The sequence below is a fragment of the Centruroides vittatus genome, unplaced genomic scaffold, assembly GCF_030686945.1.
Source record: "Centruroides vittatus isolate TY-2023 unplaced genomic scaffold, ASM3068694v2 contig_457, whole genome shotgun sequence".
NCBI lineage: Eukaryota > Metazoa > Arthropoda > Arachnida > Scorpiones > Buthidae > Centruroides > Centruroides vittatus.
The window spans coordinates 277,211-290,972 of NW_027122253.1; the positions used below are offsets into that span (position 1 = coordinate 277,211).

Genomic DNA, 13,762 nt, shown 5'->3' on the forward strand with positions numbered 1-13,762 from the left:
CATTACCTAATATTACCCTATTGTTTTTATTCTCTTTAATACTTTTTAAAAATATGTGGAACATGTCAGGTAATTTCCGCTAACAGTAAAAAATAATACAATTAGGTTCGTTATCAATAAAAAAATAATAAATTACTATATTTATGAAATGCAATATATCAAGTGACAAGTTAATAAATTGAGTATATATTGTTATTTCATGAAATATTTGCATTACGAAGTCAACAGTATTCAGTTGTTTTTCTCAGAGATATTTATTAGTCCAAATGTAAATAAATTTTTACTGGGATGACATTTCATGTCATGATAATCCTGACAGCATCAATGTTATAAGTCATAGATAATACACAGAGACATTTTAAAATCCGCAACAAATTGTAGAAGTCAGAACAATTTCTATTAATGAAAACTAATATGAAAATTCTGATAGTTATAAGTGATACATTACAATTCAGATTGAAATTTAATACTCGCGTATACTGCTCTGTAACAATAAAAGTGGGTCAGAAATTGATGAAATTAAATACTTCAAGCATTAAAAAAGAAAAAAAACGACAAAATTTAAAATATAGCACTATAAAATTCTTGCGAAGATGTCAAAAACTAACGAAACAGCTACGGAATATTGAGGGTTGAAATACGTATTGATTTTTGTAATAAATGTAAATTAATAAGAATTTATTTAATAAACATAATTTAATTCTTACTTTAATTCTGATTTGTTACAAGACGTTAGAAAGAAAATGAAAAACTTGGAATTTACATAAAAACTGTATAGAACTGCTACAAATTCTAAAGAAAGAAGTAAAATTCGGTTTTATATAATTTACATTTACTCATTGAAGAAAAATTGCAAATAATAACTAATTAGAGCTTTACAGTAAAACTCTGATGGATTAGGAAGCAAATTAGCTAGTGTAAAATTAATGCTGATGTATAGGTTTTAAAGGTAAATATAGTTTCAATATATCCTTCATTATAATGGATAATTAATTTAATAATTTTCAGACACGGGACAAACATGAACACTTAAAATACAATTATATTATTAAAACTATAACATATAAAAACGCATGAATTTCGAAAAATAATCACATCTTAATGTATGTTACATCTATAAACAAATAAGTTTATCACAACGCTGAAAATTTAATTAAACATCAATAAATTAAAAAAACAGTTTAAAAAAACCTCAGCTAAAATATTATAGATAGTGGGTACTTTGATTAATTATTAAATAAATGGATATAAAAGTTAAGTAAAATGTTAATTAATTTAAATAATTGAATTAGGATTGATAATGTTTCATACATTATAGTAAAGTATAAAAAGTAGTGTAAAGGTGAAGCAGGATAGGGAAATATCGAAGTCATTTGATTCATGTTTCCGGGAGTTATTTCTTAGTATTGTAATACCGTGGCTCAATATTATCATGGATATTTATGTATTTGTACCCTAAGAAGAATTGTGAAAACGTCTTATTTAATTTGAAATGCATTGTTAAATAAATGTTATAGGAGTTCATTTGAAGTCTTGGTCTTTGTTCAATACAGAAAATCAAGTAGAGACCGAATTTCAAAAAATCAATACTACTACGATTACAAGAAAAAGTATTTGATATTTTAATTCTATTATAATAATAGGTAATATCATAATACGTTTAAGTTATCCCTTTAAATTATTGAAATGATTTTCAGTTATACATTGAATACAGAATTATATAAATAATAATTTACATACCCCTGTAATTAAAAAAATTGCTTCTTCGTCAGAGGAAAAAGTCAGGCTGATCTTATAGTTTCCATCTCTTACCGATTGTGCCAATTCCACAAAATTTTCGGGAATTTTTTCACTTCCTGGATAAATTAAGTAGGAAGGCAAAACTCCCGTATATGCTGAAGTAAGGACAAATACCGCCAGGATCCAACATCCAATTAAAATTCGAAATGTGCGGAGAATGATGTGATCAATTTCCGTATCTGCCATAAAAATACGGAACAAAAACTTTTACTTATGTTTTTCACGAGTGATATTTATGTATGTGTAGTAGTAGTACATAATTGCTAAATAGGGATTAGTGTTGTGGCTTAGGAACACCTGGTCGATAGATACAGACGTAATATAAATTTGTGATTATTTTCTTTTTATTTCTCACTTCTTCTATCTCAAGCCGAAGTTCTGTTGGCTATTTTATAAAATTACTTGTGATTCTTTAACAGGTACAAATATAATGTTTTGAAATACAGTACGTTGCGAATTAATCTGTTTTATGCCTCTTTCGTTAGTTATGTTTTGATGAAGCAACTTTTCTGCATGCTTATGAAGTGTTTCTGACTAATTTCGTCTACGTTATCTGTTTTACCTGTTCCTAATCATCAGTGAGTAGATACAGGTAAATGTCATCTCTTAATTAATAAGATAAAATTGAATCATAAATTTATCAGAATCAAATTGATCACGTGGTAAATCTATTTCTGCTTACACTAATTTAAATTTGGACGGTTGAACATGATGGTAACAAAATTTGTTAATTAAGGCAAGGGGTGAGTAACTGATAAAAGATCACTTCATTTCAAAAAAGTGCCGTCGAGAAAAGTGTCGTGTAAATCGCGTTCTTTGTGAAGAAAAATATGAAAAAAAGTATTACAAGCATGTCCTTAAAAACTAGCATGATCATTCGTTTCACTTCTCTTTTGAAATTCCTATTAGTTAACACTCTCTCTATATATATATTTATATACAGTAGAGCATCGATTATCCGACCGCGTTCTAGTTGCCAAATTCAAATGTCTGCTAGTGATGTGGCGCGACAATATTTAACTATGTCTTGGCTACTTTAATATTATTTTTGTTAAATTTTTGCATGTTTTAGCTGGCAACACTGGCTAGACCATGAAAGGGAGGCTAGTATTTGAACCAGGCCTAATACACTATACTAATAATGTATTTTTTCATACTTTTCAATTATCCGACCAACCCCAGTCTCCAATAAAGTCGGATAATCGATGCTTTACTTTATGTTGTCCAAATTTTCAATCGTTAATAAAATAATTTTTATTTATCCACACAAGTTCAAATACATTTTTTAAACTTGTAGTGGATGACACTTGATGTTTATACAGTTTTTTCAAATATTAATTCTTTAATTAAATTTAATTATCGGTCAATATTTCCTGTAGTATCGATGATGGCGACGAAGAATTTATTCTCTAGATACTAGATGACGACTGGGAAATTTCTTCCCTGCGTTCGAGATGGCCGCGTTTCCGGTAATCTCGAATCAGATTATCGAGTGTTAAAATGAAAGCGGATTAACAATGGATAATTTCGAAGTAGAATACCGAGTGATCTAAACGTTAGGGGCATACCCGTACTATCTGTCGCATTATGCAAATTAATAAATTACCCTGTCGCCGTCTAGTATCTAGAGAAATAATATTACACCGTCGCCATCTGCGATACCACGGGTAGTATTAACCTAATTATTAATCCTTATTAAATTTCCTTTGGTAGCTGTATTATATGTTGATCTAATAATAGACTTTTTAATCCGAAAAATAATGACGGTAGACTGCCTTATAGCTTAACCAGTTCCAAAAAACTCTTTTATTGTCTTTTTACAAATGCATTTCGGATCAGTATTATTATTATTTTTTTCTGACCCCTCTTCAGCGCTTAAGTTCTTTATAAACTCCTTAACACGTATATAGTACTTTCGAGTTCTTTTTACATTGCCTTCTAAAAGTACGGTAATTTTTTCTTGCAACAGTGCACTACAGCAATAAGGCGTTCTTTAAAAAATAAAGCAATAAGGATTGTATAAGTGTAAAGGAGTATATGAAGAACTTAAACACTGAAGAGGGGTGAGAAAAAATAATACTGATTCGAAATGCATTTTTAAAACGGCAATATAAGAGTTTTTTGGAACCTGTTAAGCTGTGAGGCAGTCTACCGTGAGTATTTTTCGGTATAAAAAGACTATTATTAAATCAAAATCTAATTATTAATACTCTAAATAGAGTTTTAGCAGTTTGTAATAAAAATTGAAATCAACAGGCAGCAGTTCAATCGGGAAAATGCAAGGATTCTAGTATTTTCTGTGTGAATGTGCAGAATGGGAGTTGAATTCTTACGAAAGTCGATAAATTTTAAAAAATTTTTGCTTTAAGTAGACGTTTTATCCAAACAATTTTCAAAAGTGAGTTAGCAGTTGTGGCTTAGTGGTTAGAATAAAGGATTTTTCTCAAAAAATAAAATTAAAAAAATTTTATGCTTTGGGTTTAATTTCGATTTCTCTTTCTATTTTGCCGCTTAATATTGTAATTCTGTCATATGTATATACATATTTATATTAATTGTAATTATTTAATAAAAAGTAACTAAAATAATATTTTTTTTCGTTGACCTAAGTAGGAATTGACTTTGAAAAATTTTCTTTTCTTTTACTTGTTCATGAATTAGCTGCAAATTTTCTACATTAATGCTTTCAATATTGCAAACAAAACGTGAAGACAGGAAGAGTTTCATGCAAGATTGAGCAGTGTGTGTTATATTGCAAGACCAACGCAACAGCTGTTTCCAGATCATTTTCCAAGAAAACAGTAGTTAATTGCTATTTTTCGAATTGCATAGCACTTAAATTACCTGATTTCGTACCTGATTTTGTACCATGTGATTTTTTTGTTGTGAATTTACCCCATATTCATGCGAATCGAAAAAACGTTCCTATTCTGTCATAAACAAACACGTAATTCAGCAAATGGAACAATTTTCCAAATGTGTTCAATGGACTTTCTGATTCAAAACAGTAAGAAATTTTTACCACACTTAATATCAACCTCATTGACACCTTCAGACATCACGAAAAAGTGATGAATGATTTTCTGCTTTCTATTGCGACGCACTTTATTGACACAATTTCAAACATAATTGTGTTTTGCACAATACTTTTTTACTATGAGTTCGGTAGTATTTGTACAAATTTTGGTACCATCGTGGTCATTACGTGAAGCTAGAGAGCCCTTCATATAAAAATATTTTTGTGCAACTAACTGCATTTACAATGTATTAAAAAGTGCAAGAAAGTTTGTTTTACTTATTTTTATAAAATATGTGCTAAAGATCTGTTTACTCACCTTGAAGAAGAGCATTTCTTATTAACATCCAGCAGAGAATTAAAAACTTTGGATGCTCCGTGTCTAAAATTTGAGCTTCTCTTTTCAGCATGGCATATGTAATGAAAACAAATAACACTGTTGTGATGGAAATGCATATCCATATCTGAAATATAAAATATATTTTTAGTTGTATTTATTTTATGAAAAAACACATTAGGCGTATGGAAACTTTTATAACAAGTATAATATACAAAAGCATTAAGTGAATGATATAAATATAATAATTAATGAAATGACATTTACAAATATTTTCTCAGCAGATGAAAACAAAACTGGAAATTTCTCACATATAACAATCATATATTACAATACTTCCATGTTTTACATTGTTACATGTGAGTAACTCTCAGAAATGTAATTGTTATAAATATTAATTAAGATTTCAAAAATAGTATAGTATAATTGAAAATAGTTACGTTCATGGAAAAAGGCTTGATCAAGGAAATGAACTTGTCGATTGGTCTTGCTGCCCTGATAAGAAAATAAGTCGATATGTCAAATATAGGAGTAGAATAAGAAACATAGTGTTCCCAGAACATGGCGGTTGTAGGTAATATCATAATATCGGCGTAATTTATGTCAAAAACTCGTATATACCTGGAAAAAAAACTTATTACAAAATAAATAAATAACAGATATAGATAGTTAAATTAAGCAACAAACCTTATTTTTAAACATTGGCAAAGCAGATTGACATATTCATCCAATTGTGTCTTATTATTTATATTTTTGTAGGTATCCTATATTCAAATAAAAATTAATTCTTATTAAGTCGTGAACGTATCAGTACATCTCAAAAATTATACTACGTGCATTTGTAATAGTAACTGAATTATTACTATTCAACGCTGTTTACTAGATTTTATAAATGTTTCCGAATATAAAAATGACATTTTTTTGTAAAAACTAGTAGCCAAGTAACATGAAAATGGCAGGTTAATCTATGGAAACAATACAAAAGGATGGTATAAGAAACCATGTGTAGGGTATGGGATCGCCTAGGTTAGCGATTCCCGCCCTGTTCGCACGATAACGAACTTACGTGACAGAAGAACCGTTAGAAAGATCCGTTGTGTTTCAAATCGACGATAGACAGACGATTGGCTGTCGGAAAGTGACCGTTAGCCGGACGTTGTGGAAACATTCAAATTTGATTGGCGGGGAATTTAAACGCCGGACGCTATATAAGCAGTAGTTTCGGCAGGAAAGGATGGGATCGGATTCGGATCGTTGCTATCAAAGTTCTAATTATCTCTCTCTGTGGACGTGACAGAAACCTGGTGAAAGTGAACTCCAGTAATTTATTACGAACATTTTGAGACTCAGAGGTGTTGCTGATTCTAAGCCTGTAACCTGAGTTTGTAAGGTGTTTTTCTGATGAAACCTGTATGGATAATAGTCGGTGGTCACTTAAATTAATGTTTTGTGCATAATTAGTTGTACGTTATCTTGTATTATTTTGTATATTTGTTTTGTAAACATAAATTTTCTGTTTTGTTCAACCAACTAGGTGTTATTTTGAACATTACTGGCGCAGTCTCGACAGGATACTTTGGATAACGTTTGATTACGTCAAATTATCCTGGATTACACTCCAAAGGATCGGAAGAACTGAGCTACGACAGAGGAGCAGACGTACAGAGCATCACCAGCAATTAGAACCAGGTAAATTCTTTGTTTCTCGCTAGCACACAGAGATGCCTAGATGCGCAAAATCGCGACAGCTAGAGGCTAGGGACTGGGAAAGTGACAAGCCGGAAACATTGCATAGGACAAGCGGGTGGGGAAATGACCTCAAAGCACTTAAGAAGTGGCTCGAGCTCGCAAAAATCGAGGCCAAGGCAAACGTAGCAAAAAGCAGGGCGAGAAGATCAGAAATCGTGGTGGCGAGCAAGGCAGGGGCAGAGGCGACAAGGAGAGCAGAGATAGAGTTAGAAAAGTTTATGTTATGGCTAAGGATCACTGGAATATTAGACGATACGAGGCGACAGGAACAGCAAACACGACCTGAAGAACTTAAAGTCGAGGGGAATTGCAACTTCGGGGATAAAGCAAGCTTGTCGGGAAACAAGCTGTGGGTGAAATTGGATAGGCCAAGGGAAACTGACCAGCAGAAAAAAGGGTGTCCTGATAGGCTGGTAGACGGCGAAACCAAACGCGTGCAACCCAAGGCAGCGAACAGCGTGGTGGCAAAGGTGAGAGCATCCAAACTCTCTGGGCCACCAGGCAGCGGGGAAGCAAATGATTGAGTCGAGGCAATGCAGGGAGAAAAATGGCCCATGCCCATAGCCAAATCGAGGATGGGAACCTCTAGGGTCAGGGTGGCAAAGGCCCCCATGCTAATAGTAGAGAGAAGGCGCAATTCACGGGTAGACAGGGACATCACAGAGCCTAGTAAAGTCAGAGCAAAACGAGAAGAGGCAGTTCAAAGTATTCAACCCGAAGTTGGGAGGTCGCCGAAAGGAACTAACGTAGTAGGCAGCGGAAGTGGTCCCACAGCTAAGAACGTTTCGGGAAAAGAAACGTCGGGTATAGGAGAGGCAAAGGCCCCTAAAGCAATGACAGGAACAAAGGAGAAGAGCCAACTTGGTGGAGCCTTCGGTCACCGGGATGATAAGGTAACGATCCCCCTATAATTTGAGAAGAAAGATCCCACAGGATTGCAGGAATCGGGGCAGGTGTCGCGTGCAGTAGCGGGCACGTTAAATCAGACCCCGGGCATACCTGTATTGGAAGAGGACCACCGGAATGTGGGTGACCAGAAAGGAAATAGCCAAGAGAAAAGGAAGAAAGATCCCATGGAATCGCGGGAGTCGGGCTGGTGTCAGGTGCTGTAGCAGGCATGTTAAATCAGACCTCGGACGTACCGATATCGGAGGGGGATCACCGAAAGGTGTCTGACCAAAATAGTGATACCTATGGAAAGGGGAAGGAATCGGAACATCTTTCGGAGATGGCGGACCAAGGAATTAGCGACAGTGAGAAAAAGCGGGCAGGCCCACGGGACACTCAAGTCCAAGATAGGTTGCTCCCCTGACCATCGGAAGCTGCCGGGTGCAAGGAAGACACATTGGTCCCCAAAGACAGCATAGGTGAGGATGGTGGTATCAGCAAACACTTTAAAGAGACTGTAAAACTCCCAGAAAGGAGGGAAAGGATGTTGGGGTAGCTTACAAGATTCCACAGAAAGAACAATTTGGCAGTCAGAGAGTGATGAGTCGCATTCACTGTGGTTCATACCGCCGGGAAACGGCGATAGGTATCCGAATGTACTGCCAGAGTTGGCACGAGTACCTAAGCAGCGCGTCGGCTTGCATTACGACGCTCGCAGGGGCTGAGGAACTGAGTGTCAGTGGTACGATTTTGGTCAGGAAAGCGTACCGGGTCAACAAAATCGACGCACTGGAAAGGGAAGAATGCGAGGGTGGCCGCCGGAGAAGGTTGGAGAACGGAATAAAGCAGTCGGGCCAAGGTGACAGAGTAGAAGTCTGCCGAATACAGACTAGTACGGTCAGAATAGAATTTGGCTCGGGCATGAGCGTCAGGAAAATAGCGATTGCTCTGCCTACGTGTCAGGTGTACGATCGCAGCCGGAAACACAAACAAATCAGCAATTTTCCCCTACGTTCCCCTGCCCTTGGCGTGGGATGACCAGGCTAGTAGTTTTAAAGAATATTTGTCATGGATCGCACTAGGGAAATCGCATCAAGATACGCATAAGATCATAGTAAAAATGCGTGTGGACATCGAATTGATCGTGTCGTATCAGGTTCCGCAAGCATCTCTGTGCGTAGGTGCGAGTGAGTTTGCCCGGTAGTACCAGAGGTAAGGGACAGTCTGCATTAAAGGACCTTTGTAAAATTGCTGTGTGTTGTTAATCGATCAAACAGGCTTGAGCTAAGCTCAGTTTGATCCTTGGCCGCGGAGGTGTAGGGTATGGAATCGCCTAGGCGAGCGATTTCCGCCCTGTTCACAAGATAACGAACTTACGTGACAGAAGAACCGTTAGAAATGGCCGTTAGAAAGATCCGTTGTGTTTCAAATCGACGATAGACAGACGATTGGCTGTCGGAAAGTATTGATATTCTACGACCTGCTCAGGCGTAAAATATCATGGTCACGTGATTAAAAGCTTTTACGGTGAGGGGTTTTACGGCCCTTTTACTGCTAGTGGAGTCGCGGCCTTACATGTAGTTTGATACCGTCTTTCATCAGCATCATACTGCATGTCAAAAGCATTGTCAAAGTTTAATTATAGTCAAGCATTTTAACCGTTCATTCCAATTTCACAAATGGTACCACGTTAAATATTGTCTCCTGCCTCGATAACTTAAAGCATTCTCTGTTACATAGAAGTGAATTTATGAGGGAATTGAAGTAAAGTATAAAATTCCATTACTCAAACGTTGACTGACATAATTTTGTTGACTTCGAAAGAATGCGTTAATGTGTCTTGTACATGTTATGATGGCTCTTCCAATTCCACATAAAACATGGCGGTTGGTTTCATCTAATGCTATCAAAATTATTTTCAATGCTTTAAAGTTAGTAGAATAATCGTCGTAAAAGAAGATAATTAAAATATACATATAACTATTATGATGTCATAAATTAAAAGTGAATGTTGAAGTATGTGCGCTGTGGATGCAATAGATGCGTATTTAGTGTGAGAAACTATTTTGTGCAAGGGATATTGCCAGTCACACATTCAGAAATCGGAGCAGTCGTGCCTAAAATCTTACTGCCTGTAAAATAATTTAAGTTCTATGGTAATGTATACCAGTTTTTGGGTAAAGTATTGTGCAGTGGTATACCTATGACTGTTATTCGTATTTATTAACTTAACCTATTTGCTCATGTTAAAAATCTACTGTTTTTCTAGTTTTTGTATGTAGATAAAAAGAAAGTTTGTACCTAAAATTCATTTTAACATCATGTTAACAATAACAAAGAGTACTTACGGTGCGTCATTACATGAATTAAATAGACTTTAGTAAAAAGTTAAAACAAAATCGAACAGTTGAGTTGATATAATAAAATAAGCATGGGTTTTAATTAACTGAGTCTACTCTGAATATTAAGTCACATTATTTTTAACATTTAATATAATTTGTATATCGAATAAAATTTCTTCTACTTACTGGCATTTTGAATATTTTCACTTCTTTTCCTCTTAGTTTTTCGATTTTATAATCTGTACTTATGTAATACATGCTGCAGCTTGTCATGTCACTGTCGTTACACTATAGAAGTAAATAAGCGTTACATATTAGTATATGATGTTTGAATTACATATCCAATCATTGATACGTTTGTATATATTACTATTTCGAAATCTAATTTAATACAGAAATGTAAGACTTTCTATTCATTAAATCATAAATAAAGTACTATGATATGATACATCTTAAAATTAAATCAATACATAAAATTTTTATACATTCGCTAAGTGCAAAAATATTATATAACCCTTTCATAACTTCTGCGATATTTCTGAGAGAAAAAATAATTTTATTAAATAATACTAAAATAAATTTTACGTTAGAAAACCGACACATTTCGCCACGTTTGTGAGAAAAAGAAATAAAATTTTCCTTAACCAGATGTTATCGCCAATTTTGACTAACACCTGGCAGTTCGACTCATCAATACATTCTATTAGATGATACAAATCCTAAACCCTGACTGGAGGGGATTTACGAATAAAATAATTGTTTAAATACTCTCGTTCTTTCGTAAAAAATATATGACGACTATTTCTTGGGAGTCCACGAGTTCCAGAATGTAATCCCAGATTTTGTTTTCGTTTGTATTGTATAAATAGAGTTCAAATTCCTATAGAATGTCCTCCAAGGAACTATCTTCTCTTAGCAGAGCTTTTTTTACCGGTTCAATCTAATATTTCTTAAAAATTTAAACATATCTAGACTAAAAATAATTATCACTTACTATCTTAACGTAAGTCTCTTCTACTCGAACAAAGGTAGAATTTTCAATCTCTCCACCCAGCACAAAACTTTGATTGTTATTCTCGTACATGAACTTCAAAAATATTTTATTATATATAAACCAGTTGTAGCGAAAGTCCACAATATAATTCTTTTGAATCAACTTGCTTGATAATTCCCCTGGAAAATATAATACTTACAATAATACATACAGAGGTACACAAACGGAATGCAACAGATAAAAAAAAACGTCGAATTGGTAAAAACTGATTGTCCACTTATTAAAAATATTGCACAGATAACAATATATGTGAACAATTGAAAACAAGATGACTTTAAAAAATATGCAGATGCATTATTTTAAATGTTTCTTTTAGTTATATAATTAAACCACAAATTGAAACAAGGACTTGTTTGTATTATCGTGCTCTAGGCTAATGCCTTGTTTCACTGCTTATAAAATAGGCAATAGCCTAATACAAATATTGCTACTAAACTCTAAACGAATGTTATTTTGCAGTCCATATGAAACCACTTTTAGAATAATAGAAAATTATTGACGTACCAAATTAGTATCGAATCTGACGAATAAAGAAATCTTTGGTGCTGCATGCAACAATAATTTTGCATAGATTTTGTGGATAAAAAAGCTACTATTCGAGGTCTTATAAATAGCTATAAGTATATAAAACAAATGGAATGAAGTAAGACTCTTGTTGAAAATAAAGGTACACTTATTAGAATAGACTGATCTATAGACTAATCTGAAGGAACTAAACATAAACATGTGAAGTTCAAAAATATGAAAATATAGAAGGAAGTATGTCTTCTTTTTTACTATTGTGTTCATTCTCTACAAAGAAAACCGTTTTTCTTCGAGGAAAAAACTATTTGTTAGATGATACACTTCTGCAATATTATACAAAACAATTAAAATGTTTATTGACGATAAGACAACAATTAACAACAGAAAATGTCAGTAACGATTAAAACGGCTAACAGTATTGGAACACAATTTGAAAACTGTTTTGTTGCTGATGATTGGAAAAGACAGAAGTACGGAAGATTTACTTTCTTTTCTATTTCTAAGTTATATTAATATTTAATTTACCATCTTAACAATATAAAAATAATTTTATACATTGTTTAGTCTAACGACTATTATTTTGCGTAGTTGCAAAATAGTATTGTTTAAATGTTCCAATATCATTGTTTAATGTGGGATTCATCTGTTATCTGCAATTGTAAAATTTCAAAAAAAAAAATAATAATAATAATAACAATAATAGTAAAAAGATAAGGAGAGTAACACAAATCGAAGTTTTTCGATTGTATTTAGTAGTTTATACAAGAACTTTTTGTTCACATAGAGAAACATATGCTAAGTGTATAAACATTGTCTTATAAACGTTGCTAAAATGTTAAAAATGTGAATATTTTTTCGAAATCAAATTAATAAAAATGATTCAGAAGTCAATTTTACTTACAAGTTTCGTCTTCCAAATTACCATACAAAATTACTACGCTTAAGAGTTTCAAGTGAAGAAGCATCCTACTTTCTCCTGTGTATAAACAATCAGAATATGAAGCTCATAAATTTCACACTAGAAGCAGTTCATAAAATTACATTTATACATAATATGAAACATATAGTAATTGCACTCATATTAAAGCTTGGTATTAAAAGCAAAGTACAATACGTGGTTAACAACGCAAAATTTTAACATATATATTCATGTTCTAATATGCGAGAAAATCGCGTATATGTACTTTAATAAATTTATTTTATGCTAACAGTGATACGCGTACATAAAACAATTTATCCATGATTGAAAATAACGAATGATAAACTAATATATTTCAAACGCCAAATGTTTGGCTTGACCTTTAGGAACGTTCACACTACAAACGTTTTATTATTTCATGAACGTTAGGAACGTTCATGAAATAATACATATATTTATTATGATATATCATATATAATAAGTAAGTACGACTTAATTTTTTTTTACGGAATATTTTTGATACAGGTTTTCTTGTTAAATAGTACCTTAAAATTTAACCATCAGGAAGAAATATCCCTCTGCTCTTTTATTCCCATGGATATTGATTCATGAGAATGGAAGAGCAGATTTTTAACACAAGAATTTTTTAGAAAAGATTTCTGAAAAATTCAAGTGTTAAGAAACAAAGTGTAAGAAATGTATACTGTTTAAATTATATGAATATAAGGTCGAAATACATTTTATAGCTTGAAATAAAATCATACCTTTGATGTGATACTCAGACAGCTAATTGCGTGAATTCCAAAGTATCCTATATTCTTTTCAGAGTTATCCTGAACAGGTATACAAAATAAATGTAAATCAGTTTAGCCAATCTCACGTGATACTGGATCAAATGAAAGAAAGACAGAAGTAAACTCAATTATTTATACAATAGAGTAGTGTAATACTATAACATAACCTATAATAGCTGTTTATTAACTACTTCAAACCTTATTTAAATATATTCATAAACTGAATAAAATTTAAACAATTATTTTTCTTGAAAACACACTTCACTTTGTTACAAAATAATTATTTTTTTAAACGAGAAAATACATAAATACATGTGCCCTACTGTTCACCTTATTAT

At 33.0% G+C, this 13,762-nt stretch overlaps 1 protein-coding gene and 1 long non-coding RNA gene across 2 annotated transcripts; both read right to left on the reverse strand.

Annotated features, from left to right (window-relative positions):
* Positions 1-1,819: 1,819 nt before the first annotated feature.
* On the reverse strand, positions 1,820-5,714 carry LOC136977374 (uncharacterized). Its single transcript, XR_010881079.1, has 3 exons — positions 5,594-5,714; positions 5,136-5,280; positions 1,820-1,979 (listed from the first exon to the last, which is right to left on the reverse strand). It is a non-coding gene; the product is annotated as an uncharacterized lncRNA (long non-coding RNA).
* A 113-nt stretch (positions 5,715-5,827) lies between these two features.
* LOC136977370 (uncharacterized) lies at positions 5,828-12,681 on the reverse strand. The gene is made up of 4 exons (XM_067272829.1): positions 12,613-12,681; positions 11,127-11,305; positions 10,319-10,420; positions 5,828-5,917 (listed from the first exon to the last, which is right to left on the reverse strand). The coding sequence occupies exons 1-4, from the start codon at positions 12,674-12,676 to the stop codon at positions 5,828-5,830; spliced, it is 435 nt and encodes a 144-aa protein (XP_067128930.1). The 5' UTR covers positions 12,677-12,681.
* Between the last annotated feature and the right edge of the window lie 1,081 nt (positions 12,682-13,762).

Excerpts from the sequence above, each read along its gene's own strand:
- LOC136977370 (XM_067272829.1), bottom strand. The coding sequence starts at position 12,676 with ATGCTTCTTCACTTGAAACTCTTAAGCGTAGTAATTTTGTATGGTAAT. Across the intron at positions 11,306-12,612 it reads TAATTTGGAAGACGAAACTT|GGGAATTATCAAGCAAGTTG; the intron begins GTAAGTAAAATT and ends TATATTTTCCAG. Across the intron at positions 5,918-10,318 it reads TGAAAATATTCAAAATGCCA|GATACCTACAAAAATATAAA; the intron begins GTAAGTAGAAGA and ends ATTTGAATATAG.